Below are 25,986 nucleotides of genomic sequence, written 5' to 3'. Positions count from 1 at the left end.
AGTTTTATTATTATTTTAAACCATATTTAAGGCAATTTAACAACAAGTTTGATTGAGCTTGAGTTATATTGAGCTATAATGTGTCCATTTATTTGGCAAACCTTGTACTTAATGTTTTACCTGCAAAGCGAACACCACAGCGAGCAGCTCTCTCCTAATTAAAAAGCTTCCCGTCTTACTGTTTTCAGCTTCAACAGCTTTGACAAACAGAGCAGATGGATTGGGAGGATCTTCCTCACCAATGAGAAAGAAAAACTTGTTTTTTTGTTTGTTTGTTTGTTTGTTTGTCAAAAAAAAAAAATGAATCACTGAAGTAACTAAAGCAGCATAAATGGTGAAAATGGTCCCTTCCCTAAATAGATGATTAAAAAGTACCATTCAATACAACTGGTCCACTGGAGCATGGGAACATGGGCGGGATAAGGTGGAAGTGATGATGCACCAGCACTCACTTAGTGTTCAAACACTTCCTAAGTCAGGGGTCTGCAACCTGCGGCTCTGGAGCCTCATGTGGCTCTTTGACTCTTTTGCAATGGCTCCCTATAGCTTTTAAAAAAAAAACTATTGAAATAAAGAGTTGTTTTTTTCCAACAGAGGCTATTATTGATTAATGACAAATAAAATCAAGATCTAACAATTTGTTAACTTAAAAATAAATCACACTGGCGCCCTGTCCAGGGTGTACCCCCGCCCAGCACCCTATGAGAGCCGGAGATTGGCACCGGCAGACCCCCGCGACCCTGATAAACGGGTATAAGCGGGTATGAAAATGGATGGATGGATGGAAAATAAATCACATTGTGCAATGACTCAGCACCTTCCTACTTCACTTCCTGCAACATCTACAGACCATCAACTTTCCTGCACCTGTGGCTAACCTTAAGTTTTAAATCCCTGGTAAAATAAGTAAACCAACAAAAACACTATTCTGGAAGAAAATAGAGATTTTAATTGTGTAGGGACAGATTCATTTAACCACCAACGTGCAGGTTAAATATGCATGTGTGGCAAGAAATGAGAAATTAGCATGTGTTGATCACATGATCATGTGTTATCAAACTTCAAGTTACTTTTTGTGGCCCTTTAAATACATTAACAAAAAATAATCTTCTTCATATAACATTGTGTTCATGCAAACTGAGATGTGTAAGAATTTGAAGATGCAAGATACTGTTTAGTTGTTATTTCTTGATGTTAATCTATTTCATTTTATTTTAATCTGTTTTTAAGTTGCCATTTACATGATCAATATAAATCAAATCATGAAATCAAACATTATTCTATGTCATTTCAACTGCATAGAATTTCATTCACTGTATTGTCTTCATTGAGAAGGTTCCAGGAGGACTTTAATCCAGGTGAGATGAGGCAAAATGGCTCCTTTGAGAGTAAAGGTTGCCGATCCCTGTCCTAAGTAGTGCTTGAAGGTAATCAGGAGACGAAGCCAACCTGAGTGAACACATAGGAAAGGTTGGGGACGACTCACTCTCTTTACCTGCCACTAATAAAACAAGGAACCAAAACCAGACAGGAATGACCTACAAATTAAAACTGGAACTGAAACAAAACCCCAACCAATAAAAAGTCGCTCTAGAACTTGAACTCAAAGGTCTAAAGGGATTCTCAACCTAAATGACAAGGACAGCTCAACTAAAAGCCTATTATATGTAACCTTTACAACTATTAGAGGTGATATAGAAGCTGCATGAAAAGCAATTTACATCACAGTTTTTTTCAAATATGTCGACCTTCACAAGTGTGGATTTAGTGATTACTCAATGAAGTGCCCCCTTCAAGTAACTCCATCTAGTTTTATGAGACTAAAGCCGGCATTTAATGGTTCCCATAGCAGCATAGACTTCCCTGTTTTGTTTCCAAATGGTACACTTAGTCACATTTCTCCTTTCCAAAATGTGTCCACTGTAATGTTCCTTGTCTTCTAAGGAATGACGTCATAATGTCCAAACAAAAACGACCACACGTAGCCAAGTGCTGAAATGTCAGATTGAAATGCGATCCCTCTGTAGATTTTATATGGGAGTAGAAATACGAAGAATAGCTTTGACGTGAAGTCAACATGATACGTGAAAGCTGATTGGCTGAAATCTCCAAAATGGCGATGCCTACACCCACAGAGGGATATTGCGTATATTTAAAGGCTATAAAAAGTGATATAAATGACATATCTGATACCAATTAATAACAAAATGTATGACACATCATAAGTGGATTCATGTGATGGGTTGTGTATCGCCTTAAACTCAACATGGTGCACAAGCAAAATGGACAAATAAAGAGCAACCAGGTGGTATGTAATGGCAAAAGGTAGCTTAAATGGGCAAAATGTGGCAAACAATAGTGAAAAAGGTCAAAATGTGGGACAAAAAGAGGCAAAATGTAGGGAAAAAGGAAACAAGTAGTATTTATGGGTAAAAGTAAGGTTATTTGGGATAAAAAGTGGCCAAAAAAATTAAAGAAAGGACAAACATTGGATAAAAGTGTCAAAAAAAACTGGCAAAAATGGACATAAATAGATTTTTTTTAAAAAAAGATATTAGATGGTAAACAGTAGCTAAAGTATGAAAAAAGTTTTGAAAAAAGGCAAAAATGGGACAAAGGAAGTTGCAAAATAAGCAAAGGAAATATGTGAAAGGGCTTAAAAATTTCCCCTTTTTAAGGTTTTCTGGGGGATAATAATTAAAACTAAGACATAAAAAAACATGTTGAGAAACACTGACTTAATGGCTTCTACATAGTGTTGCTGATAATGTAGTGGGCTGGTCTGGATAGAAAATACCAGGGCTGAAGTTTGGTCCCAGTCCAGTCCTGTATGGGCGTATTGATGATGTGGCTCTTTAACAACAACTGTACATCTGACTGTGTCACAGCTAGTCATTGTCTGACAATAGCTCAATCTTAAGGGAGGAAGAAGAAGGAGAGGAGAAACCTCCTGGCATGGGGGGGAGGAGCTGACACCTTGACAGATTGATCGGGATTGTCCAATAGGCGATGTTGCCCACAGCCCAGATTAGTGAGAGGTCTGGGTCAACACAATGGCTCCACAGCTTGGTATTTCACTGGAGATCTCTGAACGTCTCCCTATATGTTATTGTGTCTTTTTGAAGGAACAGAAAGAAGCTGTGGGGGTGTGGTATCCATGGCAACCACATTCAGGTGGTTCATATATGGAATCCAGGTAATTCAAGGCTACGACAACGAGCAGGCGTGCAGGTTCAGTGGTGTCGTTGAAATGCGCCTTGCGTTTCCCCAGCCCTGGACACATGATGACCCCCAACAGGTGGTTTGATTGAGCACTGCGCTTAGAATTCAACAACACTGTTGACAGAATATATCAGGCGTGTTATTAATTCACTCAGTGGAGGAGACATGCTCGGCGCAAAGTTGTGCTTGTTACACACTCCGCCTCAGGGCAGTGATTTGGACAGGGTCATGGGTTTCCATGGAAGAGCATGATTAAAAACACACAGACAGTCTCTGGGATGAGGACAGACAAGGGAGGAAGTGAGGAAATGGAGGGTGATGCTGCATTGGCTGCTAATGCGATTCAGAGACTTTTGTTGAGCGCGAGGCTTTGGCAGCTGGGTTTAAGGGGAGAGCAGAAGTCAGGTTCCTTCTACATGCTCTGAAGAATAACCTCCCCTCCTCCTCACGCAAACACCATTTTGGATGTCTGTGGGATCATTTTCCTCCGCTGGTTGAGGCTCTTTCTCATTTAAAGCAGGGTTGGTTTTTTTTTTTTTTTTTTTTTTTTTGCTTTGAGCCTTAAAACGTGAACCACCAACCTTTTAACGTGACATTTTTGTGAGCATTTGCTCGACAAAAAGATCCAACAGTTTCAGTCTCCACTGTAAACTCTCTCTTTATTGATATTTTCAGAAAAAAAATTGTGCGCATTGCATTGTGGGATGTGGAGTCCCGTAAACGGATGCATAGAAGAGTTTTTTTCAAGGAGGACAGTGAAGTGATTCACTTGACTCCATTTACGTACTCATTTGTTCCCGGTATTCCCCGTGATATCACCTCACTCTGCAACAAATTCAATTTCAACCAGATTCAGATGCTTCCATGTAAGACCCAGAATTAAAGAACCGCCATTGTTTTGCTGCAACTTTCTTTTAAAAACCACTTGCTTGAAAAATTGCGTGAAATAAGTGTATGTCTCAATTCAGAAAAATATGTCATATAAAATATGACGTTTTGATTGAAAAATGTCTAAATGATACAGGTCAACAGCAGCTCAGAGGTTCATGTGTGAATGTCTTGTATTATTTTGGTAGTTTGCCGACTAAAGCCTGAGAATTTAAAGCAGCAACGATGTAGAAATGTACGTACGCCACCTCAGGACTTGACGTGAAAGACCGCACATATCCACGCTCACTCCATTTTCTGAACATCAGGATTTTGCCGTGGATTTTGACGTACGCACATTTTCGGGTGTACACGAGGCCCCAAAAAAGTTACTTTGGCAGAACTTTTGAGGGAAAACAAAAGAAATCGCAGTAGGAATGAAGTAAAAACACTTCGGTGCATCCGTTTATGGGACTCCACATCCCACGATGCAATGCACCAAACTTTTCCGACAACGTCAAAGGGAGAGTGTTTACAGCGGAGATAAAAAATAAACTTTTGTTCACCTTTTGCATGTTTTTTTCAAGCAAATTATGTCTGATTTATGGACCTTGGCCTACACTAAAAAATTGTAATATCCTCTTTGTTTTGTGTTTTATTTTTTAGCCTTTAGTGTTAAAGAAACACTAGAATAATTGATACAAGATTTAGGCCCAACTAAACTAAACTTTGCTAAATAATGAACCAGGTGTTAAATTCCAAGCACTAAATATTGTGACTGAGCAGGGTCAAAGTCTTTACCGTTCCATATTCTGTTGACATGCATGTTATATGAAACAGAGGCTGTAGCTCCACAGATCCTTCTGAACTGATTGAGGGTGTGATTGCGCGATATTTATCTGTGCAAAAACAACATATTAAAATTGCTCAATAGGAACATTGCAGACTTTATGAGAAACACTATCAGTAATCTGAAGCTGTAGATAAAGTAGCACATTAGGTGATACAAAATAATAATAATAATAATAATAATAATAATAAACTCTTGCCCAGCGGCTTTGTTACAACTTTTTCCAGACTTCCCGTTGAAAGGGTTTTTCCTGACGCTGCTTCACTTTAAAGAGGAAAAAAAAATGAGAATTTAGGACTTTTCCTGCAAGCTACGATTCTGACATTTTTACGACAGAGGGCAGAAGATTGGTTTGGTCAGCGGTGCATATGTTTGCGTCGATGGAGCAGTCAATCACCCAGTTGGTGAAGATGGCTATGTTTGACATCAGTGTGTGAGTGTGTATTAAGAGGCCTCTGAAATGACCTCGCACATTGAGATGATAGCTATAAATTGGTCTGAAGTCTCATTTTCCCCGCAGGACTTTTGACCAGCTGCAGCAGCAGTATTGGAGCCCCTTTGGGTGATGCAGCAGCCACAGTAACACAGTTAATGAGCACGTTTTATGGCTCCAGTCAAACACATATAGGGGGAAGCAAAGGTATAGTCGATCACTGAGGGTCAGAAGATATAAGGTTAGGAGCAGATTCACCATGATCAATAATACTCATCTGATTCAGGGATAACTGATGAGAACTGGGATGCATGAGGTGAGGGGAGTGCATGGAGGTAACCTGGAGGAGAGGACTCAATGCTGGACTTCATGAATGGATGAAGAAAAGAAGAACGTTGCTGCCATCGTGTGTCCAAAAAAAACACTTGCAAGCACTATTTAAATTCCTTTTACATTTATAATATTAACAAACACATTTAACCTTGTTTATACATTTCTCTTTTATGGGAAAACCTTGATTTTCTTTTTTTTAACATAATGATATCTTATATCGTCCCATCCTTAATAGATGACTATATATTATTATAGAGAGTGGCCTATGTCCCTTAGATAAAATAAAATTAGATCATTTATACTGTCATTTTATGAAATTGCAGTGGTATTTCTGTGCAGAAAAAAAATATATCATGAGCAGAAATGCAATAAATCAAAAATCAAGAATGTTAAAAGAAGGTTTATTAGTTGCTTCGTGGCACAATGCATGATTTTTTGGGCTGAGCTTGGTCATTTTTAACCATTGGAAGTAGAACAAACAGCCGTAAATATATATACATCTGTATATAAACATATATAGTCACTATGGGTTGTACAGGGTGTGTATTTATTTGTATATAATATAGATTTATTTTGTACAATAGATGTATACATGGGCCTATTGTTGTTTGTTGTTTAGATGCATTTACAGTATATACTAAACTATATTGTGTATGATTAACTTATTGTAATAATAATATAATAGAGTATAAGGTAAAAAAGTGCCACTTATTTTTACTCATTTGTATTCCGTATTTGTTTTACTTTTTAGATTTTCAAAAAAAAAAAAAAACAATCAAATAATTCAGTTTATTCCAATCCCAGACATAGTTTTTCTTTTTATAATTGTGGCAATAATAAGTTGGTATGTAAACAATAAAATACTCTAAAGTCTAAACTTTATAAATAAAAAACATCCCATTTCATATTTTAAGCGTATACATTCACTTTGCATGTTTATTTTTTATTATAAGACTGATCTAAACACAATACACAACATTGACGATCAATAACTAAATAGAAAAACACAAATTCAAACCAAAACAGATGAAAAGTCACTCAAAAGAAATCTTAATAGTAAGTTTAAATTGGGCAAACTTAACATTATTGTTCAAATATTTCAAACTAATTAAAAAACAGGTAAAATATCTACATTTTTGACTGATTTTTGTTGTTGTTTGTTTTTAGCAAAATTTAAAATAAATTGTGCAGAAAAAAATAATCAAATTGTATCCTTTATTATCAATTCGTGGGCACAAATTATTATTATTATTATTATTATTATTATTATTATTATTATTATTATTTAATCAATATTATTAAAATGTTGATATTTAAAAATCACAACGCCTTGTGTCTGTTTATTTTCATGTTGTGTAATTTCACGACAGTGAGCTCCAGTTGTCTCTCTCTTCTTCGGCTTTCTCCGAGTCGTGCTCGTTAATACTCGTGTCTTTCCGGCCTCACTCGCGTCCTTCCGGGAGAGCAGATCCTCGCTGTCGTCGTCCCCCTCGTCCTCTCCGTGTTGTTGTTCTCGGTGACGCGGCGGAGGTGTAGCCTGACGCGGTCTCTTACGTGTCGGTCTGAATAAAAGTGGAGCTCCGTAGAGCCGGGAGTGACGAAGCGAGTCTGTGTCGGTAAGAGGATACGCGTCCAATGTTTGCTAAACAGATAGGCAGCAGCCCGCATAGGCTTTTTTACGCCAAATACTTGCACAGAGCCAACAAAGAGATCATGGCGGCGGCGTTGCAGAGGCTCACAAAATGAGTCTGCAACACGACTGAGACTTATATAGATGGCACAAGGTTTAGATCTTATTTTAATGCTTCGCGGAAAGTTGTTACAGAGGAACACGTGTGTTTGTAGACTAATGCTGGGTTGAGATTTAATTTGGGAGGTGAAACTTGATGGAAGAGTAGTGTCCTAGATGCGAAGAAAACTGGCTCTTAGTAGACCCTGTGTTTTCCCTCCATCCAGGTTCTCTGCTAACGGGTGTTCTGCCTCAATTGGTGACCTGTCTAAGTGGTGCTGCTAGTAATGGTCGCTTTTGCAATCCCCCCCAAAAAACCAACCAAGTGTATATTTCAACGTACGTTTTAGTTGTATTTCTACTTTTTGAATAAAATATTGAAGATCAAGCAATTTCTGTTTTATATTTACACATTCCTATCGTCCGTTACTTGATTTTTTTTTTTAAACTCACAAATATTAAAATAAATTAAGGTGGATTTATTGTTTCATGGCTTTCAAATTAAGACTAAACGCCAACAAAAAAATAAATAAATAATCGGAATTATCTTTTATTCTCTCTAGCAAAGCAGGAGACGGTCACCATTTTACACGATCACCACTTAGACTGCACCACCACCGAACGGAACAATCACTGCACCAACGCTTTGTAGCGTACTGACGACCAAACTCACGTCTTTGCCACTATTGTTATGTTTAACAACTAAATAAAGCCAACCACACATTTATCACCACATCCCGGCAGTAGTGTGCTAACATTCTCTGCATTCCCGTTAGCCTGTTAGCATGCTAACACATGACAATCTTCTGCCGCCACATGCTAACTAAGCTAGCATAGCAACATTAAAGTTGTATTTTATTTTGTTTGCGTATAGTTCGCGTTAATTATAGCTTCCAGGACATAATTTTGAGTATTTTGAATTTTTAAATCTGCAAAGCTAATATTAGAAAACAGTAGCTATTAGCATGTGAAGCTAAGCCACACCCTCTTCTCAGGCATCAACAAGTGAGTGATGAATGTCACACATATTCCTGTACCACAGATTTTTGTTACATACTGATATTTAATAAAATAAAAACCAAGCTGCCTTTTATTTTATTTGTGGTGTCATTGTTTTATATATTTTAGGGTTTCTCGCTTTTATTGGAAAGCACTGGCTGTGTTTATGTGCTATATAAATAAAGCTGACATTGATATTTTAAAAATGAACTTCTTTTGTTTTTTGTGCTCAGATCCTAAATGACCATGGAAACTTGTGCAGAGCAGGGTAGTGAAACGGCTGTCTCAGAGTCTGAGGCCCAGCAAATCACCTTAGCACAGGTATTGAATTATATATAATAAAAAAAAAATAAATATACATATATATATTTATATACGTTTATGGTGGAATCAGCCATACTGGAAACCGGTGAATTCTGAATGTGCACTGTGTTTGTTTGCAGGCCTCCATAGCGGCAGGGCATGTGACATCCAGTAGTCCCACAGTCACCCTCGTTCAGTTACCCAACGGTCAAACAGTCCAAGTGCACGGGGTGATCCAGGCGGCTCAGCCCTCCGTTATACAGTCCCCACAAATCCAGACGGTGCAGGTAAGACCAAGGATATAAAAAGAAATCGATATATTGCAGTATTTCACCATGTGATAATCGTATCCATCAAAAAAAAAGTCAACCAGTTTTTTAATCATGTTTTTAACCAAAAAAAAAAAAAAACATTTAATTGTTCAAACATATACATAGCACGTAAACGCCGGGTCACCAGGTGTCAGCGAACGCACCATCAGACCCTGTTAAACTACCTCACTTCTCAATGCATTTTAGCTGGTAGTTGGTTGTATTTTATTTTAATAAAACCAGAGTCCCCACGGTCAGGAAATTTTTTCAACTTTAATCACAGCGGGGCCACAAAAATATATTTGTTTGAGCGGAAGGTCACATGATCAACATTCATGTCAGCACTTAGAATAATGAGTGATCTGAGCATTAATACAGGAAAGAATAAAGAGAAAAACACACAAAATCACTATAAAAACTGTCATTCTGTGTATGTATGTTTTTATATTTTGTGCATTTCTGTTGTCCTTTTGTGTATTTTTCTTGTTAAATATATGTTTTTTGTAGTCATATTTTGTATTTGTGCTGTTGTGTTGCTTGTTTGTTAGTACAGTGGGTTTGCAGAGTAATTTTTTGTGTTTTTCTTGTCTTTTTTGTGTACTTTTGTTGTCCTTTTCTGTAATTTTATATATATTCTTGAGTAATTTTGTGTATTACTGTTGTCGTTTGTTCATTTTTGTAGTAGCTTTGTGTGTTTGTTGAGTATTTTCAGTGTTTTTTCTTGTCTTTTACTGTATTTCCCTGTAATGTTGTAATTCTTTGCGTTTTTTAAATGTATTATCGTTTTGGTTTTGTGTGTTTTTCTGTCATTTTGTATGTTTACTTTGGGGGCCGCATAAAATTACACCGAGGGCCGCCAGTTGCCTATATCTGGGATAAAGGGTTTTAAAATTGATAATTTGAATTATTATTATTTTTAACGTTGAGATTATGCCAGGGTGCTATCTAGTATTTGCCTTACAGTGTTCTAGGTCATTTTTAAAGGTTATTAATCAACATCTTTCCCTTTTTTGGTGGGTTTTTGTGGCTAATTAATGATAATGTTGATTAAAAAAAAAAAAAAAACAGCAGGTATAATTGATGCATGATGTCATACACAGATTTCAACAGTAGGGGAGAGCGAGGACTCTCAGGAGTCTGTGGACAGTGTGACGGACTCTCAGAAGAGGAGAGAGATTCTTTCCAGACGACCTTCGTACAGGTCAGGGCTTCAGAGTCTACGCTAGAATCCAGAGAAACGAGGCGTACGTTAGCTAACACTCCTCTGATCGTTGCTCCCTGTAGGAAAATCCTGAACGACCTGTCGTCAGACGCTCCAGCCGTGGCTCGGATTGAGGAAGAGAAATCAGAAGACGACACCGGCCCCGCCATCACCACAGTCACGATGCCCACCCCCATTTATCAGACCAGCAGTGGCCAGTACAGTAAGTTCTGGCATCATTTGGGAACATTCCAAAATCTAAACTATTATTTATTGGAATTATCCAATAAAAGGGAGTAATTTTAAATAACTGATGCTGAGATTTAATGTTGAAAATGTCCTGTTGGTTCTAAGGGAAAGTTTCCAACTTTAAAAATACCTGAATTTCCATCCAGAATTGAAATTATTTTTTAATTTTTTAATTGTGTTATTTTGAATCGATGTGATATAAATAATTCCCATTAAAAGTTTATATATTTTGATATTTATATTATTAAGTTCTTGTGGAAATTTACCAGAAATTGTCCACCCCATCCAACCTTATGAACAGCACAATACATTTAAAAAAAAAATTGATAGGAATATTTGCAATTTTAAGCATTTTTTTTTTTCCCACTTTGGTTTTATTCGCAATTTATAACAAACAAACAAATTACAAGTGTAGGAAAGTAAAAAATAATAATAAAATAAAAAAAAATCCAGAAACAAAACAAAAAAAATTAACAGACAAAAACTAAAATAATAATATAACACAGGTTAAACATTTTCAGGGGCATTTCCTGTTTTTTTTTTTGTTTTTTTACTACTTAGTCATTCTCAAGTGATGCAGCTAATTGCAAGATAGTTGCAAAAGTTGGTCGTCTTGGTTTGTTTATTTATTTTTATCTTTTTTAATGATATTATTTTGAATGAATGTGATAATAGTAAATTTATATTATAGTTACAATTACGTTCTCATGATAAATTTATCAGAAACATTCCACCCCTGTGCATCCTTAAAAACAACACAATAAAAATATAGTTTTTTTTTTGTATGAATATTCACAGTTTTACGCAACATGTTTTAGATTTTCACATTGATCCTGGTGGTGCTGGCAAAGTTTAGTGATCCTGCAGATCCTTAAAAAGTTTTAAAATGCATTCAATTCATGAATCTAAACATAAGGCCTCAAATGTCAATAAAATGTCTTAAATCAATGTTTCAAAAGTCTTTAATTTGAACACATAATAAGTATGATTACAATTAGTCACATTTCAAAATAAATGGTAACATTTGTTATAAAAAATTAAAAAAAAAAAAAAGCCCGTCCAACAAATATTTTTCTTAATGATTTTGATTTTTGTTGTTTTATAGATTTCTGGCTGTTTTTGTAGTCATAATGTGTTTTTTTAGGAGTGATTTTGATTATTTTAGTCAGATTTTTTGTGTATTTTACTTTCATTTTGTGTGTTTACTTTGAAGATAAGTGGAAAAGTGGGTGATCTTGGTTTATTTCTAAGGATTTTTCTGATATATCTCATGTTTTCACCTCGTCTAGTTGCCATTACCCAAGGAGGAGCCATTCAGCTGGCCAACAACGGCACAGACGGCGTGCAGGGCCTACAGACGCTCACCATGGCCAGTGCTGCTGCAGCCCAGCCCGGAGCCACCATCCTGCAATACGCTCAGACCAGCGACGGGCAGCAGATCCTGGTCCCCAGCAACCAGGTGGTCGTACAAGGTGGGGAACCGCACACGCTTTACTAAAACGTGTGATCACAGTTCTGAGTGTTTCTCTTTAATTATTCTTCAGCTGCCTCCGGCGACGTCCAGGCCTATCAAATCCGCACAGCTCAGACCAACACCATCACTCCCGGGGTTGTCATGGCAACCTCGCCTGCGTTAGGTGCATCGGGTGGAACTGAGGAGGTGACGCGCAAAAGGGAAGTCCGGCTGATGAAAAACAGGTATGATAAACCATGTTAGGGTGTGACTTTTCTGCTGACTTTGTTATCTTTTCATGTTTTTGTTTACCATGGATTCTTACCTGCAACCTTTGCCGTCTTAATCTTAAAGTATTTCCAGAAAAAAGTCATTGTCCTAACTTGTTTTTAACGTCCAACAGCAGACAAGCACAGCTGGTGGCCCTCAGTTTATTTTTGTGCACCCCAGCAAATGCAACAACAATGCATTAACCCTCTGGAGCCTTTATATTTCATATAAGAAAATCCATAAACCTTGCTTGTTTGGTATTATTTTTTTAATATGGCATACTGTATTAACACAGTAGATCTAAAACCCCTATAAAAACTCAAATTCGAGTGGGAAAAACTTGGGTTTTTTTAACTATAAAAGTCACAAACATTTTTAACGAATCATTTTAATTGCTTGTATAGCAAATCTAAACTATGTAATTCAAAAACTTATGTATAGATGAATAAAAAACAGTTATATATCGCTATTTACAGTGAAATGCAAGCAATGTCTCAGGTCATTTTGTACAACTATTTACAACAAAAGTATGAATCACAAATGGAGGGAAAGGCAAATCATTTGTGCCTCATTGTGTTGATATAAAACAATAAACAAATATATTAGACACTACACTACACTCTAATCTCACTCACTACACACTAAGTAAACAGTCAAATCACAGTAATAATCACTATTATCTCAAATCTCTCAACTCACCCTCTCTTTCTTCATCTCTGTTTACCTGTCGCTATATGTGGATGTTATGATTAGACAAGGACCTTCTTCTTCTCAACCAATAGGAAACAGCTATAATGTGACGTTACAGCATGGTTCTATCTTGCTGCACAGCACTTTCGCTTTCGTTTTAGACGTGCTCTGCAGCGTCTTCCTGCACGGAGCACTGACAGCTCAAGAAAATGTCACAGAAAAACACTTGCACATTTTCTCTCATAACTCCACTTTTATTTGACCTATCAACATGATTTAAAGAGTGGACACGGGTTGAAACAGCCAAGGATGCTGTGCTTTTCTGCTATTGGCTCTTTAAAACGATCATGTAATCAGGGCGAGCTGGCGCGTCCGTCGGCCCCAGAGGGTTAAAATGAGAGAAGAATAGACAACAGTAAAAGATAAATACATATAAAATACCAGAACAAAAAAAGAACACAACAGAAATACACAGACGGTCTACTAAAAACAACAGAAACTCATAAAATGAGAGAAAAATACACAAAATGACAACGAAAATACACAAGACGACCAGAAAAATGCACACAAATAACAGAAAAATATACTAAATGATACAAGAAACAACAAAAACATGTAAGATGAGAGAAAAATACACAAATTAACATCAAACACACACAAAATGATAATAAGAAATACACAAAATGACCACGAAAATACACAAGATGATAGGGCTGGGCGATATGGCCTTTTATAAATACCGCGATATTTTTAGGCCATGTCACGATACACGATATATATCTCGATATTTTGCATTACCCTTGAATTAACACTTTGATGCACAAAATCACACCAGTATGATGATTCTATATGTCTACATTAAAACATTCTTGATCATACTGCATTAATATATGCCAATTTTAAACTTTCATGCAAAAAAGGGGATATCACAACTAAGTCAAAGTTGACATGACTGTATTTATTAAACAGTGAGTGGCTCAAACATAAAATTGTCAACAGAAAGTGCACGTTCTGTGCAAAATTGTCACAGAGACATTTCAAAACAAGACATTAGTGCAGGATGCAACTCACATGGCATTTCAAAACACAAAATTGAAGTGCACTTTTTGTACATAATGCCACTACAATATTTTAAAACAAATAGTGCCCTTTTGTGCATGTTGTCATTAAGATGACATTTCAAAACAACACTAAATTTAAGTGCACCTTTTGTGCATAATGCCACTAAGATATTTAAAAAAAAAAAAAAAAAAAGTCCGCGAGTTTAGCGGTATGGTCATTTTCAACACCGCACAGACTACAAGCTGCGATATATCGAGTATATTCGATATATCGCCCAGCTCTACAAGATGACCACAAAAATAAACACAGATAGCAGGAGAAATATATAAAATGACACAAGAAATACACGGACGACAAAAACAACAAATGGAAACACATAAAATGAGAGAAAAATACACAAATTGATTATAAAAATACATAAAATGACAACTAAGATGCACAAAATGATTTCAAACACACTGAAATAGTCAAAATGATAAGTGCTGAAGATGACCTATTGTTGTAATTAGCACGATATAAACAAAGTTGATTGAACAAAATCCATGTATTAATAGTTATATTTGTCATTCTAAATGTGTCCCTTGGATTAGATACAGTCACATTTCTGTGCCCCTCCCCCTCCTCTGTGCTACAGGGAAGCTGCTCGGGAATGCCGCAGGAAGAAGAAGGAGTACGTGAAGTGTCTGGAGAACCGTGTGGCCGTCCTGGAGAACCAGAATAAAACCCTCATTGAGGAACTGAAAGCCCTGAAAGACTTGTACTGCCACAAATCTGAGTAGATCTCCCCCGTTCAGCCTGCAGGTGCTGGACGGGCCCCCACTTGTCCCCTGTACAGAGACTCGACTTCGAGCCACGCATCTGGATGCCACTCCCACTTTTCTACTCTTTGCTTTTCGTTGGAGAAACTTCAGAAGATGACACCCAGCGTCCCCGTCTCACCCTTCCTACCACACGTTTGGAAGAGGAGGAGGAGCTAACGGCTAACGCTAGCTGGTCTTTGTGCTGACTTAAAGGGACAGACTGAAGTTTGGTTGCATTCCAATCAAATTCCTGGTCAAACTAAGCCACCAGCAATGAGGAAACAACGTATCCACAATGAACTTTATTATTGTTTTTGTTTCTCCTCTCACACATCTGGAGGATCTTCTATTTGTAACCCATAATCTCGCTTTAACATCTGTTACGTAATAGCGCTTTGAGCTGTTGGTGGGCTTGGCCTTTTTATCTTGTGCTGTGTTTTTGGTTTCTTAACCGTTAGATTCTATGCTTTCGATTCATAATAGCCATTTTATAACTTTCTTTGCCTTTAAAACAGATCAAATTAGCTTGTAAATGGGTTTATTTTGACTATTTACACTTCCAACAACTGACCTAATGTGGAATTCTGACACATTTAAGTCATAAAGGCATGTTGCATCTTGGGATTTCAATCGTTAATATCATAACGCAGGGTTTTAGTCGTATCTCAGACGGATGCACACATTTGTATAACCCCCTAAGTGAGAGGATCTTAAAAAAAAATAAATAAATAATTCAATATTTTACTGTATAGCGTTGACATAGACAAACTTTTTATCAGTGTGGGTGACATGTCAGATGTGCTATTTTTTCAAATTAAAGTTGAAGTAAGGATGTAACCCACTCTTAAAAACGGGTGGGGGATTAAAATATAAAAAAAATTAGCTGAAAACTTGTAAACAAACATGATTTTATTATTTCTTTTGTTTTGTTTTTAAATTGTACTTGCTAGGAAAAGCGTCGTTTTTGCATTCTTCAATTTTGTACAGTTATTTTGGCTGTTTTGAGAAAAAAAAAGGAAAACAAAAAAAAAATCACTTTTTATTTGTTGGGATACTTATGCATTACTTGTATGAAATAAGCAAACTGCCCTCTGCACTTTCCTTGCATTTTACAATCCTGCAAACATTTCACACGAGGACGCAACGACAACACACTACACGCCAATTCTAATTATCAACCGGCATATTCTCAGTGTTGCGTAGCCGGTAAAATAAACCACACTTTTTCAAATATCGTCCACCTCACGGAGAAGAAGGAAACTATTTTCAAAAGAAAAGATGCCATATTGTATCCTTTTGATATTATGTAACGTGCTCAAATTGTACCCTTCTTAAGTTGCTTTCAGTCTTCTATTTTTATTTTATTTTTTTACTCACAACTCCTAAATCACCAACCTGTATGATACAGTGCATTATGTTAGAGCTATTGAAATACATTTTTGGCAGCTGTTAATAAATGTTTTTTTTCTGATAATCTGTGGTTATTTGACGTCAGTTTAACCCTCGAAGCATTTTATGACCCCGAGAGATATTTGCTTCCAGAAAATGATTGAGGCCAAACATTTAAATGATTTGTTTAATAGTTTTCATGAGGAAAATACCATCATGATACTTTTATCAAATGAGAAGTCATGGAGCAAAAGAAAAGAATTCAACAATTTTTTTGAACGATGGACAATTGGGGGTAATTGTAATCATGTAATTGGTATTTAATTACAATTATGATATAATTATACATTTAATCATGTCACTGTTGCTGTTTTAATCGTATAAAAATGTAATTGACCCCAACCCTAATGGACAATGAATAGGGTCAGATTGACCCAAAGGATAATAGGAAGAGTTCAAAAATAGGAAGAAAGCCTAATGATTACAAATCTTTACGAGGTGTAAGTTTACATGCTTTATAAATGTGAATGTCTCTTTGTTTTTCATAAAAAACCTCCTCCACGCTAAACTTCAGCTTCAGCATGTCCACAAAGTTGGTGTCTCGGTCGTAGCGGATTTTACAGGCCATTAACACCGTCGTAGAGTCTGAACACAGATGCTCCAGGGTTTGCAGCAACGACGCGAATGTGTCCTCGAGGTAAACGATGTCCGCGCCCAAGACTAGATCGAATCCTCCGGCCGGGTAACGATGAAGCCCCTCCCCCCAGCTGAGCTCTGACACCACCACTGAGTCCTGACAGTGTGGGGGGACGTTGGCGTTAACGTTAGCTGAGAGGAGATCCAGGGCAGGGAGTCTGTCTGTGATGGTCACCCGAGCACCTGATGGGAACAACAACATTGCAAGATTACATTTTATTTGATTTTGCAGCTCATGCTAATGCTGCGGGCCATATAACGATATACATCGTAGTGCGATACAAAAACGTCTATGAACGTTTGATGGAGAATTCACTACAGGTACGGTTTGAAACGTGAGCAGTGGCCATTATTGTTGGTTGCTGCGCCCCCTGGTGGCATTTCCACGTATACATTTATGCATCAGAACATGTGTGACAACAGTATATGTAGCAAAAGTCACGAATATTCCTTCATTGAGAAGATTCTTAAAGGAGAGTTACCATTTATTTTATTTTTGTTAAGTTACGGAAAATAAACCATATCATAATAAATAAGTAGCTTTAGTCACAACTTTTGAAACAATAATTGCAAAAATATGCTGCATAATCAGGCGTTTTAGGCCGTAACAATCGCAGAAATATTGGTAAAGGTCATGTTACCAATTTATTTATAGCAACCACTTTTATATATAATGAAATATAGCAATAATCCATTCTTTTCATGTCATTTTAATGAAGAAATACTATATCGCGATATAAAATGTTCTCCATATCGCACAGCACTAATGCTAATTGTATGATATTGAATAATTATTGTATAATAATAATAATATTAACAATAGTAATGCTGCACTCACTCACCCATCAATGCTGCCACAATGCCCACCAAACCAGTCCCAGCTCCCAGTTCAATGGCAACTTTCCCCTTTACCTCCACTGTCCCCATCTCCAGATACACGCACAAGACAACCGCCTGCAAAGCGCACACACACATAAGCTCACACATTAAACTGGATATCCAAGCATGTTTGTTACATTTTGGAGTAACTATTATCATATTACCGCATCCCACACGACTGCAGCCACTCCGTGTTGTTTCCAATCCTGGCTCAGACAAAGGTCACGATTAGCAAAGCGAAAGTTCACTGATGAACTGTGAAGTTTGGATAAAGCAGGTGAAGAATATTCACCATAAGGTACCAGAGCCATGCTATCGTGCTACTACTGCTAAACTGTAAACAAAACAGTGCGCAAAGAGTGCGCATGCGCACTGGGTATTTTCTTCTTCGTTGAAATACTGCACCTTACCGGCGCAATGCCACCCCCTGATGTTAAAAAAGATTAAATGCGCTGTACATTATTTGAGCATAAACTAAAATTTAAGATTATAGTGTATTATATTTATCTGTTAATAATTTAAAACATATATATATTTTTTTTATTTTACAATCGTATTCAGGGTTTCAAGACCATCTTTGATGTCAGTTTGATTGCTAAGGTTTTGTTAATTTGATTAGATTTTAGACAATAGTATATTATTTATTTTTTTTATTTTTTAAATCATCAGTAAGCATAAAAAAATACTGGCCAACATAATAAAAAGCAATTAATTTTTACCTGTGATCCGCATACATCGATACACAGTTTTGCACAAATAAAATAAATAAATAATTAACTGCAATTATTTATTTTCTTGATTTATTTCTTTATGATTTTATTAAACAATTAGTCAGGACAATGAGCAAAACAGGAAATCAAATTACAGAGACTGATACAAATGTAAGAAATAATTACATTTAAAAAAACAACAACAACAACAACATACATATAAATGAAACACTGCAATAAATTAGGATTGTACAAGTGTCACAGTAAGTACTCGATTGGGAAATACAGAAAACAACTCATTATAAAACAATAAAGTGCGTTCACATTTATTTGTTTGTCATACAACATGTATGACATACATACATGTTTGACAATACAGTTTAGTAAGCACTTAGAGTTTGGCAATTAAGATAATGAGGTTAATTAACAAAGATTTGGAAAAAAAAAATTCGTTTTAAATTTCGTATCTTTAATTTAATTAAATGTTATTCGACTTAAAAATTTTATTTTTTATTTAATTTTCAACAAAATAATTGTATTCATTTATTTTGTTTAATTATTACATTTTTATTAATTTTTTTTAAATTTTGTGTATTTATTTATTTTATTTTTTTAAGAAGCAGGAAATTGTTGTAATTACGTCACATTACATAAACGACGCACAAAGCTGCGTTGCCAGATTGGATGGATTCGTGCCTGATTCAATGCACAATTTGAAAGCTTTTAAAACTTTTATTGTCGTAGGTTTAAAAAAAAAAAAGAAAATACCACAATCTAAACTAAAAGTTCGCTACCTCTGAATCAGTTTCGCTGTGTCAAACTTGACATTAATGAACATTTCATGGACTAAATGAAAAAATAACCCTAAAGTCAACTTTTGTATGTTAAACACTATTGTGTTGTCTTTAAAACCATCTGTCCTCGTTATGGTTTATTGCTTTTCGTTTATGAAATTTTATAGGCATTTATAGATTTGTAACTTTAAGAGGAGGCTAAATAATAACTATACACTAGGGTTTGGAGCGGAAAATCAGCTATATCTGGCAACGCAGCCTAAGTCGCATCTCCTGCTAATACGAGATGAGAGCTAACACTGGCCACCCTCTTAACTCCAACTATGTATTTTGTTCATTTGTCATTTTAATAATTTTATCAAGTCGGTAAACCAGTAATAGCTTTATGCTAGGAGGGAAAACCAGTAGGTGAACTGGGCTGTAACGGGAATGGTTCGCTGCTGAAGAAGTCCCGGGATGGAGGCGCTGAAGCTAGCTAGCTTAAATGGCTAGCTATGGAGGTAGACGAACCACTCACTTTATTTTGGCGGCGTATTTTTGAGTTAAATATGTTGATATAGAAAACGAACAGCTAAAAAACTAAAATAGTGAAATATTAGCTCAATAATTGGTTAAGTGCGATGGTTTAATACTGCGTACAAGCCCTGAGTGACATGTTAGCTTCTGATTGTCGTAACATAACATAGATACCAATCTGTTCAGTGCAGCTATGCTGTTGTATTCTACATCAGTGTTTCCCAAACTTTATTGCTCCATGTAATCCTTAGCCTTGATTTATTATCTCAAGTAACCCTTAGTTCAACATTAAACATTGAATTTAGGCTTTTTTTTCCTCATTTATTTCTGATGTTTTGCCAATTTTGGAATTTTAACTTCACCTTTTGGTGTATTTTAAAGATATGTGCTACAAATTATTATTGTTGGATGAGAAAAAAAAGTCTGTGTGCTTGTAAAAAAAAAAAAAAAAAAAAAAAAACTGATAAATGTTTCTGTGTACCTCCTGAGAGGTGTTCAAGTACCCCAGTTTGGGAACCACTGCCCGACATGATACAGTGCTGAATGTCGTGTTCCACTAGGTTTAAATCCAGACCCAGTGTTGCCACCCAGTTACAAAGTGGTCTTCTTCAGCTTTATGGGAACCAGTAGGACTGCTGGAGGTCAACGATGGGAGGCTCAGTGTCCTGCTGCATCTCTACTGGAGGGAGTCCAAAGATCCTCAGGAGAGAGGTGGAGCTTGAAGAGTGTCCCATCACCACTGCCGACGACTTGAGTGAAGACACTGGGACCTACCTACAGCACATCAGCGACAGGGAGCTCCCTGATGGTGGGTGGGGCTTAATGACGTGGGCAACGAGAACGACCCCGAAAGTGAACGCACATAATGACTACAAAAAAGTAGGCCAAATGACAGAATGATACTTTACAAACTAAGAATACAGAAAAAGACACAAAATATGACAAATAAAAGTTCAAAATAAGGGAAAATTATGCAAATTTTACTAAACGATAACAAAAACTAAAAAAACATGCACAAAAAAGACTACAGAATCACAAAATGGCAAGGGAAACAGACATAGAATAACTTATAACACAGAAAACAAGCAGAATGACAGCAAAACACACAAAATCACTTCAAAAACATATAAAATCACCTCATAAGTACACATAACAACAACAAAATTCACATAATCACTTCATAAGTACACAAAACAACAAAAATCACTTCATAAGCACACAAGACAACAACGAAATTCACAAATTAATTTCATAAGTACACAAGACAACCACAAAAACTCACAAAATCACTTCATAATTATACAAAACAACACAAATCTCTTGATAAGTACATAAGACGACAACAAAAACTCACAAAATTATCTAATAAGTACACAAGATAACAAAAACTCACAAAGTCACTTAAAAATTATACAAGACAACAAAAAATCACGTTTTTGAGAGAAATACACGAAATAACACAAAAAAAGGCACAAAACGACAACAGAAACACAGAAATGAACAACTAAAAGACACAAAATAGACCAAACCCTTTGTTGTTTGTTTCCTGTGTTAATGCTCAGATTTGCTCATTATTCTAAACCTGTGGTTCCCAACCTTTTTTGGATCGTGACCCTTCAAGAATTTCTGGCGACCCTTTTGTACTGCATTTTATCATTAATATTATTATGAAAAAAAACAAAATCATCAATTACTAGGAATTTCAGGTGACCCCATTTAAACTCTGACCCCAAGGTTGAAAAACCCTATTTTTAATGCTGATATGAATATTGATAATGACTTTTATCTTCATTGTTCTTTATGCAGAACTGGCTCAGGAAGCGAACCCATCTGATCATCCCAGAGCCAGCACGCTCTTTCTCAACAAGTCACAGACTGATGGTTTGTGTTGATTTATTATACAACTTTTTCCTTCTCCTGTGACGCCCCTTATCTCACTGCTGTCCTTTGTTTTTACTGTTCCGCTCCGTTGTAGTGCGTGAGAAAAGGAAAAGCAACTACATGAATCATGTAAGTGACATAAAAACCAAACAATGGAGATGGAGTTGATCATCATAAATGATCACATTTTGTCTGAGTTTGTTCACGTCTGTGCTTGTTTTCATTCCAGTGTTCCCCAGGACTCCTGACAAAGAAATACAGTTCCTGCTCCACCATATTTCTGGACAACAGCACCGTCAGCCAACCCAACCTCAAGAGTACCATCAAATGGTAATTCACCTCAAATCATCTCTACGCAACGTTTTCCTCCGCCTGCAAATATTTTTCAGTCACTCTCACACACTGGAAGACAAATGGACAACTTCTATCACAGCGGAGGGTCACATGACAACATTCATTTCAGCATTTAGAATAAAGAGCAATCTGAGCATTAATACATGAAAGTACACCATGTTTCTGTGTGTTTTTGTTGTCATATTATTCTGTCATTATTTATATTGTTCCCTCCTTTTGTTTTTGTATTTATTTTTTTCTCGTCATTTTATGTGTTTTTTTTCGAATCATTTTGCATATTTCTCCTGTCATATGTATAAATATATATATATATATATATATATGGTTGTTGTGATTTTGTATATTCTTATTGTGTAATCATTCAGTGTATTTTCGTTGTCATTTAAAAATATTTTTCTTTCATTTTGTGTGCGCTTGTTGTTTTTTTTCTTTTAGTTTGTGTGTTTGTTAGTTGTTGTTTTGTTTTAGTTTTCTATCATTTTGTGCATTTGTCTTTTCATAATGTGTTTTTAGGGTAATATTAGTGTATTTCTGTTTTTCTCTTATTTTGTGTGTTTTATCTTTTTTTTTTCTTTCTTTTAGTGTATTTCAGTTGCTATTTTTTTTTTAATATTTTTATATCATTTTGTAAGTTTTTGTTTTCATTTTGTGTTTTTTTTTGGAATCATTTTCTGATTTTTTTTTTGTACTTTGTGTGTTTTTGGAGTAGTTATGCAGGTTTTATTGTTATATACTGTATATAATTTGTTTTATCATTGTGTGTATTTCTGTTGTCATTTTTTTCATATTGTATGTGTTTGTTGTAGTTTTTTTTTTGTGTGTTTTGTTTTTGAGTTGCTTATTTTGTTTTTAATGTCCTGAGTTTTTTTTTAGTCATTTTGCAGTTTTATTGCTGTCATTTTGTGTAATTCTTGTCTAATTTTTGCTGTTGTTTTGTGTGTTTTTGGAGTCATTGTTTGCATTTATTTCTGGGGAACATTTAAGCCTTGCTTTCCTAACAGGCTACAGTGCTTTAAATGGACTGTTCTCACGGATTGCAGTTATTGTGATTTAGATATCATACATAACACATCATTCTGTGGTTAATTGTCTATTGCAGCGTTGCCTTGGCCATATACTATCACATCAAAAACAGGTAAGAAATGCTTTAAACACTGAACTCAGATTGATAGATCAAAATCTACTCACCACATGCTCTCTCCTGTCGCTGCAGAGATTCAAACCGCACGTTGGAAATATTTGACGAGAAGAAGCACCCTCTGTCTGTAAGTTTTTTGCGTGCAAATTCACAAGGAATAGTTGCTTCTATGTCTGACCGCGCATGGCGCTAAAGACGATGGTTTTGTTCTGCCAGCGGGAGAAGGTTCCGGACGATTACGCCGTCGTAGATCCAGAGCACAAACTCATCTACCACTTCATCAGGACGCTCTTCAGCTCAGCTCAGCTCACGACTGAGTGTGCCATCGTCACGCTGGTAAGACCTCGTATTGATCACTGTCCAGACCGCTGTGTGCCACGCCCACCCGTGTGCCACGCCCACCTGTGTGTGTGTCCCAGGTGTATCTGGAGAGGCTGCTGACCTACGCAGAGATGGATATCTGTCCCTGTAACTGGAAGCGGATCGTTCTGGGAGCCATCCTGCTGGCCTCCAAGGTGTGGGACGATCAGGCCGTGTGGAACGTCGACTACTGCCAGATTCTCAAAGACATCACCGTGGAGGACATGTGAGCATTCTTTTCTCGCCTTTTTTATACAAGTAGTGCTGTGCGATATGGAGAACATTTTACATCACAATATTGCTAGATTTATATCTTGATGTATTATTTCTTCCTTAAAATGACATGAAATTAATGCTGTTCATTATATATTTTCTTATATATAAATTGGTAACATGACGTTTTTCTGTTTCTCAGCACCTTTAGGATTTAGTGAGCAATTTCTGTGATTATTACGGCCTAAAACACCTGAATTTTGCAGCAGCTATTTCCAAAATTTTGGGTTATTTTTTTAGATTTTGTCTGTTTTTTTGTTTTATTCTCTAATTTGTTGTTGTTTCCACTTTAGTTTTATGTATATTTGTTGTCATTTTGGGGTGTTTTGGGTTTTTTCAGAGTGATTTTCCCTGTTTTCCTTGATGGTTTTTGTGTTTTCAGAGTCGGGTGTTGAGTTTTGTTATTGTTTTATGTGTTTTTGGAGTCATGATCTGTGTTTATTTGATGTTTTCAACATTTATGTGTGTTTTTGTAATCAATATGTGTATTTTTGTTGTTATTGCTTTGTGTGTTATGAGTCATTTTTAATGGTTTCGTATATTTTTGTCCTTTTGTGTGTGTATTCTTCTCATTTAATGTGCTTTGGTTGACCTTTGGTGCATTTTCTTGTCTTGTTCTGTAATAAGTTATTGCTTTCGGGGTCATCTATGTGTATTTGTTGTCATTTTGGGGTGTTTTCTGTTTATTTGTGTCTTTTACAGAGTGATCATCCCTGTTTTCCTTGATGGTTTCTGTGTTTTTGCACTCAGGTGCTGAGTTTTGTTGTTGTTTTTTTGTATTTTCTATCATTTTTCATGTTTTTGGCATCATGATTTGTGTTTGATGTTTTCTTGATTTTTGGTGTAAATATGTGATGATAATAATTATTGTGATGATAATAATAATAATAATAATATTAATAATAATAATAATAATTCCATTTGTGAGACATGTTTGTCGCTATTTTTCTTGGAAGAGTCATATTGACTGTAGTGACGCAGTTTGTAACCAGACTAATTGATGATTCAGATACCTCCACATACCACAGTATTCATTTTCAGCGTCTTTGTCGCGCTAAACTAAGCACTTCTATCGCACAGCATTACTTTTAAATAAGGACCGCTGTGATTGTGCGTCGTAGGAATGAGATGGAGCGTCACTTCCTGGAGCTGCTACAGTTCAACATCAACGTTCCAGCCAGCGTCTACGCCAAGTATTACTTTGACCTGCGTTATCTGGCTGACGACAACAACCTCAGCTTTCCTCTGGAGCCGCTCAGCAACAAACGAGCCAAAAAACTGGAGGTGAGCACGCCTGACTGATTAGTTTCCCTCCAAACTAACGAGTATAAATGAATGAATAAATACTGTGTAACCATTGGTCATTATAGGCCATCTCCAGGCTGTGTGAGGACAGGTACAAGGACCTGCATAAATCTGCTCTGAGGAAGTCCGTCAGCGTGGACAACTTGGTCGGAATCAAGAACTCCCAGGCCGTGCTGTCCTGAATCTGCACTTGAAAGCTGCATTTGTCCAAAAATTGAATAAAAAAGTAACATTTGCAATCCATACAGTTTATGTTCATCATAGAAACTTGAGATATTTGCCTTCAAAGCATGAGGACATGGTGAAATGTTGCAATCACTGAACAACAGTAGAGGATAAAAATAAACAATCCACATTTGCTTGTACGTGTTGAGATGGTGAGCGTGTTTGAGCTACCCTGTGGTGTAGTTCCATCATGGACACAGACTAGACTTTATTTTGCTTACTGTGTAGGCTCCTATAGCAGAGAAATGTAAAATATTTGATTTTAGTTCAATAAATTTACCCTTTGGGGTTCAGAGCGGAAGCTGAACCGGAGGGAAAATGAAATGTATCATCGTGTGATTTTTGTTGTTTAAATTATGAGCTAGATATATGAATAAATAGATCACTCTCTAATGTTTAACTTAGTGGTTCCCAACCTTTTTTAAGTTGTGACCCTATTTTAACATCTCATATTTAGGGTGACCACACTTGTTCTACCCAGCACGTTAGTTTGAGTAAGACATGAAATAAATAATACTACAAAACAAAGTCATATCTGTATTTAGACAATCAAAATAAATATTATATAGATAATTATGGTGTGTAAAGTTGTTTCGTTCATCTGTGTCTAATTGGTGACGTGCTACGTCTTTGGGGCGCAAAAATCTTTACCGTCCACTGTCGTTAAAAGTTGCACATGCTCAGTAGCTCCTCT

The 25,986-nt window shown here is 36.3% G+C and overlaps 3 protein-coding genes across 3 annotated transcripts; 2 read left to right on the top strand and 1 right to left on the bottom strand.

Moving 5' to 3' along the window:
* The first annotated feature begins 7,166 nt into the window (after window positions 1–7,166).
* On the top strand, window positions 7,167–16,246 carry LOC114475431 (cyclic AMP-responsive element-binding protein 1-like). Its single transcript, XM_028466208.1, has 8 exons — window positions 7,167–7,321; window positions 8,667–8,754; window positions 8,877–9,023; window positions 10,148–10,248; window positions 10,332–10,471; window positions 11,787–11,969; window positions 12,042–12,195; window positions 14,607–16,246. The coding sequence occupies exons 2-8, from the start codon at window positions 8,674–8,676 to the stop codon at window positions 14,749–14,751; spliced, it is 951 nt and encodes a 316-aa protein (XP_028322009.1). The 5' UTR covers window positions 7,167–7,321; window positions 8,667–8,673; the 3' UTR covers window positions 14,752–16,246.
* Window positions 16,247–16,492: 246 nt separating this feature from the next.
* Window positions 16,493–18,092, bottom strand: mettl21a (methyltransferase 21A, HSPA lysine). Its single transcript, XM_028466221.1, has 3 exons — window positions 17,901–18,092; window positions 17,700–17,811; window positions 16,493–17,040 (listed from the first exon to the last, which is right to left on the bottom strand). Exons 1-3 carry the CDS (start codon window positions 18,045–18,047, stop codon window positions 16,643–16,645), a joined length of 657 nt encoding a protein of 218 aa, XP_028322022.1. The 5' UTR covers window positions 18,048–18,092; the 3' UTR covers window positions 16,493–16,642.
* A 1,407-nt stretch (window positions 18,093–19,499) lies between these two features.
* On the top strand, window positions 19,500–25,310 carry LOC114475423 (cyclin-Y-like protein 1). The gene is made up of 11 exons (XM_028466194.1): window positions 19,500–19,740; window positions 20,317–20,564; window positions 21,563–21,637; window positions 21,732–21,766; window positions 21,867–21,967; window positions 23,091–23,126; window positions 23,205–23,256; window positions 23,346–23,465; window positions 23,549–23,715; window positions 24,884–25,046; window positions 25,133–25,310. The coding sequence occupies exons 2-11, from the start codon at window positions 20,405–20,407 to the stop codon at window positions 25,247–25,249; spliced, it is 1,026 nt and encodes a 341-aa protein (XP_028321995.1). The 5' UTR covers window positions 19,500–19,740; window positions 20,317–20,404; the 3' UTR covers window positions 25,250–25,310.
* Window positions 25,311–25,986: the final 676 nt, after the last annotated feature.

Source organism: Gouania willdenowi, chromosome 2 (assembly GCF_900634775.1).
Source record: "Gouania willdenowi chromosome 2, fGouWil2.1, whole genome shotgun sequence".
Classification (NCBI taxonomy): domain Eukaryota; kingdom Metazoa; phylum Chordata; class Actinopteri; order Blenniiformes; family Gobiesocidae; genus Gouania; species Gouania willdenowi.
Note: the sequence above shows the minus strand (reverse complement) of the source record. Positions and strands in the feature narration are given on the sequence as shown.

Bases quoted from the DNA above. Each gene is read 5' to 3' on its own strand.
- LOC114475431 (XM_028466208.1), top strand. From the start codon at position 8,674: ATGACCATGGAAACTTGTGCAGAGCAGGGTAGTGAAACGGCTGTCTCA. The intron at 10,472-11,786 runs GTAAGTTCTGGC...CACCTCGTCTAG, and splicing joins GACCAGCAGTGGCCAGTACA to TTGCCATTACCCAAGGAGGA. The intron at 11,970-12,041 runs GTGGGGAACCGC...ATTATTCTTCAG, and splicing joins CAACCAGGTGGTCGTACAAG to CTGCCTCCGGCGACGTCCAG.
- mettl21a (XM_028466221.1), bottom strand. From the start codon at position 18,047: ATGGCTCTGGTACCTTATGGTGAATATTCTTCACCTGCTTTATCCAAA. The intron at 17,812-17,900 runs GTAATATGATAA...TGCGCTTTGCAG, and splicing joins CTGCAGTCGTGTGGGATGCG to GCGGTTGTCTTGTGCGTGTA. The intron at 17,041-17,699 runs GTGAGTGAGTGC...TGTTCCCATCAG, and splicing joins CATTGTGGCAGCATTGATGG to GTGCTCGGGTGACCATCACA.
- LOC114475423 (XM_028466194.1), top strand. From the start codon at position 20,405: ATGGGAGGCTCAGTGTCCTGCTGCATCTCTACTGGAGGGAGTCCAAAG. The intron at 21,968-23,090 runs GTAATTCACCTC...TGTCTATTGCAG, and splicing joins CTCAAGAGTACCATCAAATG to CGTTGCCTTGGCCATATACT. The intron at 23,716-24,883 runs GTGAGCATTCTT...TGTGCGTCGTAG, and splicing joins GACATCACCGTGGAGGACAT to GAATGAGATGGAGCGTCACT.